Here is a 6,440-nt window from a genome sequence, read left to right on the forward strand (position 1 = left end):
CAAGATTTTTTACACAAAATCGATTTTCAAAAAAATCAATTTTGGTTTTTGGTGCAACTCTAAAACAAATGACGTAGATACATGCAATATTTTGATTGAATGTTTAAATTAGCATTTTCTATACACCATAACATTTGAAAATATTTCAAGCTGTTTTCTATAGTAAAATGCCTAATTGAAATAATCAAATAACTCTACATTAAAATTGAGGCATAAGGTGGTTTACCTACCTATTATTGCTATTATTGCGAATACGTTATCGAATTTAACATCTCATTAATTGTATTTTGTCATCTACGAAATTACGACTAACAGGTGTACTTATTTGTGTTCAAACTACTAACATAAAACGAGCAGATAACTGTCGTACATTATTTTTTTTATTGACTATTATACGTTTTCATGTAATAAAATTCCTAATTGAAAATATAATAGAATAGCTCTTCGTCAAGACGCATAGGTATATAAGGTAGAACCGATCTCATTTAGTTTAGTAACAACTTACTGTTGTGCAGTTATCTCTATAGTCCATATAGGTACCTACTGTTGTTCTATCGAATATATTTTGTGCGTTTATAAATCACAACATCATGGCTAAGATTCTATTTTTGGTTTCCATAATGCTTCTAAGTTTTTACTTAACGGAACAAGCAAAATCATCACACGATGGCAAATCAGACATAGAAGCTCATACAGTGAAGGTAAGTAAACATTATGTAATATTTTAAATTATTTGTATGTACCTACAATGCATTAACACCTGTGATATAATAATATACTGATATCACTTTGCTGTGTATAATTTTTAATACATTGTAATTGTACCCCATCATGGCCCACGACTCAAGAGTAATTGTGTAATTTTAATTTAATTTTCATTTAATTTTCATTTAAATTAATTATACGGGCTGGACTATTTTTACAATAGACATAACATATTTGTTATTACAGAACACGTTACAAAAATAGTTTTTAATAAATAAGAATGATATTGTTATAAAATACGCTAATTGTTATAACTACCTACAAGTATTTGGTCGATGATTTTTGTACGAGTTTATTTATTATTACATGTTCCATGACACGGACGTATTGAAATATAGTACAAAACATTTTGTTTTTTACAAGTAGCGGTGTACATATTATCTATGTAGGTACCTATAAAATAAATATAAATGTTCTAGAAAAATTAATTTTATTGAATAGCAAAAATACCGACATTGAATAATACAATTTTATTTTGTATCCAACGTACCTATTCATTATCCACGTTTGCGCACTTCGTAGTTTCTTAAAAAAATACAAAGGTTGAACATAAAATTATAAAAATGTATGTTATGCATTTTTTTTAAGAAATACAATATAAGTCATATATATGGCATATTATATTATACTACCTACTTACAATATATGTTATATATGTTAATAATATTTAAAGAATCCGTGTTCTATATGATTTGACTTGTCATATTTATGTAATAAACAATAAAATAATAATACTTAATGGTTATATAAAATCTTATAAAATACGTAGAACAAATATTATGTGTAATAATAATTAATACTTAATATGCTTAAAATAATAAAATAAATATAATAGGTAGGTACCTTAAAGAAATTGTGTTAAATCAAATTATATTTCCATGATATATCGAATTCCCAACGCTTCCACTCAGTTGTAGATACAGTAAATTGTGTAGGTGTCATTGTACTCGTAATGGATGTGATAAATCATATACAATTTATTATTATATTGTATACTAAAAACAGTTATGATATTACTTAGGTAGTTAGGTGGTATATCGTATGACATCATTGTTATTAAAGTAATTTATTTTTACTAGGTAGTAAGAATACAGTCTGTAGGTTGAATTAATTCTTTCAAACATTGAATTCGAAAATAATATAGACTAAAAGTTTTAAGTAATAACGAAAGACATTTTTAAATTACAACAATATAGGTAACTACAAATAACTGTTATTCTTCCTGGGCTATCTCATTTGAGGTAAAACCCAAACATATTCATGTATATAATAATATATATTTAAGTAATTATTATTATAAATATCTTATACATTATACTTTCGAATTACCTATAAATTATCATAATACATTCACCTACAATGTATTGTATTTTTAAAACACTTTAGTTGTTTAAATAAAGATAACATTAGAAGTTACAAAAAAAATTTTATTCTTCTTTTAAATATCTAGTTTCTTCTGAATTTGAAATTAAAACGTCTATATAAAAAATGTTAATATACTTTTTAGACTTTTTATGAGGAAACATGTTTAATTAATATTCAACCCATGCCCATAAAAATAGACCATTTTACATTTTACAATATTGAAACTACAACATAATTTACAATTTTTTTTGATTTTGTCAAAATATTTAACTCAACGTTAATCTTTGATATAAAATCAAATTGTATACAAAAAAAAAAAAAATAATAATAACTAAAAAATGTCCAATTTTCCTAAGTAACTTGGCATTTTAACAACAGTTTTAATATTGCAAATATTAATATTATTTTGCAATATATTTTAGCTCTCGAGTAATCGGCTGACGAGCTGCATATTACATTGTTTTGAGCCAGCAGACATTATACATTTTATTAGAATGTTTTTGGGCGTCCTATATAGATTTTATTACATTGTTTTGTGCCTACAGGCCACATTTTTTTATATAATATAGTTTTTTTTAAGCCAACAGGCTATATATATTTTATATTATTTTTGTACTATCACTTATCCAGCAGGTTACATATTATATAATATATTTAGTGTTTGAAGCATGAAATAATCCAGTATGTGGTGAAATATTTCACAAAAACGTGAAACATTGAAATTTTTTTTAACACAAATAAAAACACAATTTATTTATTTTTTTAACACAATGTTCAGTGTTCTAAATTCTAATGTAAGAATTCAGTAGGTATACAATATACATGTATACTATTGTATACCTACTCGTATCATTTAAACATTAAAATATTTAAAAAAATGTAATACCATTTTTAATGTATAATACCAAAGGTTAGGTATACATTTAGATACCATACAATTATGAAGGTGATTTATGACAATTATATGTAAATATAAAACTTATTTGAAAATAAAACAAAATTTATTAAAATACTGAAATATTTCATTTTTTTAAATGTCATGACATTTTCAAATACTACATATATATACTTATCAGTTATCATAAATGGTTTTCAATAAAAAACGGTCAAAACCGATTTATTAAACTGTCTTTATTATAATTATTTGAAATTCTTTTTATTATTATTATATTTAAATCGAACTCGCATTCAAGCGTACCTACTTTATCCGATATGGGGAAGACACTTCTTTTAATAAATTCTTATTTTTTATGTAAATTAGTATACAATACTTTCAGGATAAAAATAGATTAGATAAATAAATCAGTAGGTTAGGCTGTATGTCAAAAACAGAAAAAATATTCTTAAATACCTAATTGTTTTCTTGAGTAAGTAGGTAGGTACATAACAAGGACCTATATTAACTTAATAAATATCCATCATATTAGTGTATTTACATACTTTAAGATAAATAGGTAGGTTAGGTTAGGTACCTATTTAAATTTGATATGTAAATGCCTCTTTTAAATTCAGAGATGTGTTCTTTAGAAGGCACTTTCACGCTATTTGAAAATTGAAAATAGCTTTTATATTTCGCATTATAAATATGTTGATAAGTATTTAATTTATTTTATATTAATATAAGATTATATAACCGACATTTGTTAGACTTTTAACTTACCTTGGTTATCATATTCAAAACGGCGCTGAAATTCGTTACTTAGCTAACCAAACTATAATATGATTACAGGCCGGGGAAAGTTTTGGTCTCAATTCAGCGAAAGAAGAAAATTTGATGTTGTTGGGAACGAAAGAAGTTGATACTAAATCAAAGATGCTGTACAAAACCCGCGATCCCAGGTACGTAATAGACAACCGGAATCACAAGGAATTTGACGCAAGAAAACGCTGGCCCAAATGCAAAACGATTGGTGTAGTCCACAATGATGGAAACACCCGCTGGAGTTGGGTAAATATAATATGAATTTATTTGACGGAATCACTGTATTAAAATTGAAACAAACGAATTTTCAAAATAATAAATAATAATCCTACTGATAATTTATTGTCTCACAACAGGCCTATGCCACCACCGGGGCATTCGCGGACAGAATGTGCATAGCGACTAATGGTAATTACAATAAACTTCTATCCACCGAAGAGCTGATTGCCTGCAGTGATGTAACTTTTATTGGTGATGCTTGGAAATATTTCGAAACTAACGGCTTGGTCTCCGGTGGGAAATACAACACTAACGATGTAATTTGAAAAAATCGATTACTTATAAAGATACTTATATAATAATTGTTATTGTCATTGCATTACTAGGGATGTCAACCTTCGAAAATGCCACCAATTGGTAACATACCAGCATATTTACACAAACATACATGTGAAAAGAGCTGTTACGGTAATAATACGGTCAATTATCACCATGACCACGTAAAAGGTAAGCCTGGTACTATAGCCAATGATAATAACATGCTGACGAGTTCGACATTTCTTAATATTATTTTATTACCTGATTACTTATGATTACTTATGATTTCAGTTAGAAACCACTATAATGTTGTATACAAAGATATTCAAAAGGAAGTGCAAACTTACGGTCCAGTGTCAGTAGTTTTCGCACTCTACGACGACTTTTTCCTTTACAAAAGTGGTTAGTTTATAAACACGATCAATCATATTATATTTCATGCTATAAATATTACTCAATTCAATATATTATACGGCTTTGATTTATTGTCTGCTACAGGTGTTTACACAAAAACTAAAAATGCAAAATTGATACGAAATCAATATGCCAAGTTAATTGGATGGGGAGTCGAAAATGGTGTAGACTATTGGTTGTTGGTCAACTCTTGGGGACATGAATGGGGACAGAATGGACTTTTCAAAATCAAAAGAGGCACTGATGAATGCTACGTCGAAAGTTGGGTTTATGCAGGTGAACCTAAAATAAAATAATATTATGTTCTTATAAAATAATATTATTTGTCATTTTAAACCAACTTGAAACATTATTCAAATACTTATAAACAATTTATTCAACTATGTATTTAATAAATAAACTTTTATTCAACGTTTACTGTTATTTTAACATCAATAAAACTGTATTATTACATTGACAATTTAATACGAGGTTTCTCATAGTTGTTGTTAATGAAAACTAAAAAAAAGTTGAGCGTAAATCCACAATATTTTTATTACGAGCATCAAAAATCAAGAATATTTGCAAATTATTTTGAGTTAGAAATACATAAAAAAATTATTTTTATCTAAGATTTAAAAATTTAATACAGGATTTTCATACCTTTAAGACTTTAACAAAAATAAAAAACTTACCGGAAAGTCGAACTAACTTTCTTGAGCGTTTAAAGTTTAAATTTTTTCGACATTCGATTTTCAACTGAAAATTAAAGAATTTTCATCGAACTATCGACTTTCTTATTATGTCTTGATTCAAAAATAAAATAACTTCACATTTTTATCATATGTTCATTTATTATTTTCTATTCTGGTAAAATATTCAAAATACCAGGACTTCAAAACGTTATTTATAACGTTATAACGGAAAATAATGAAAAAAAATAAATGAAAAACGAAAATAAACTAATACCTAACATTAAAAATAATATATCAACAATCATAATAATTATTAACGATTAAAAAAAATAATAAAAGTAACATAAAATTATTGCGAATATACGTTATACGAAATAACGTTTGTGCTTTTCTTTACGTTGAACTTAACATTACAATTGTTTTTAAATCTTGTATAGTCTGTATAAGTATGAATCTTAAAAGTATAAGTTATAAGTTATAAAATATATGAACAATATTCAACTTTGGAAAACCTGTGTTAAAAGCAATTTATGTTTTTGAAATACTTTATCCCTGTCTGATTCATAAATATTCAATTTAATAGAATTTTAGTTTATTTCTGTAATTAAAATTTCAATAAGATACAACACTGCAAGTGCGTAGTTTGGTGTACCTACCAACTAAATACTTAAATATAACATTAACACTATTATGTCAATCCAACTTGTATTACCTATGGTTATTAATATATTTTTTTAATAAAGTCTATTATTTCATCTTTTATTCATGCCATTATATTTAAGCAATATTTGATACCTAGACTAACACTAACTTGCCAGTTGCATAGCTACGTATAATAAAAACCCTAGGATGGTTGAAAATAACCTATTCTGGACAACGAATCCTAATAATTTTATAGTTCTTGCGTCACAGTGTGGTTACTTTCCTATACCTATACCGAAAATAACAATATAATTTATAAAAAAAATTATACGTATGTTATT

The 6,440-nt window shown here is 26.1% G+C and overlaps 1 protein-coding gene across 1 annotated transcript; it reads left to right on the plus strand.

Annotated features, from left to right (window-relative positions):
* The first annotated feature begins 519 nt into the window (after window positions 1-519).
* Window positions 520-5,478, plus strand: LOC132935594 (cathepsin B-like cysteine proteinase 3). Its single transcript, XM_061002189.1, has 6 exons — window positions 520-701; window positions 3,860-4,078; window positions 4,189-4,368; window positions 4,438-4,558; window positions 4,661-4,771; window positions 4,868-5,478. The coding sequence occupies exons 1-6, from the start codon at window positions 591-593 to the stop codon at window positions 5,077-5,079; spliced, it is 954 nt and encodes a 317-aa protein (XP_060858172.1). The 5' UTR covers window positions 520-590; the 3' UTR covers window positions 5,080-5,478.
* Window positions 5,479-6,440: the final 962 nt, after the last annotated feature.

Source organism: Metopolophium dirhodum, chromosome 1 (assembly GCF_019925205.1).
Source record: "Metopolophium dirhodum isolate CAU chromosome 1, ASM1992520v1, whole genome shotgun sequence".
Classification (NCBI taxonomy): Eukaryota; Metazoa; Arthropoda; class Insecta; order Hemiptera; family Aphididae; genus Metopolophium; species Metopolophium dirhodum.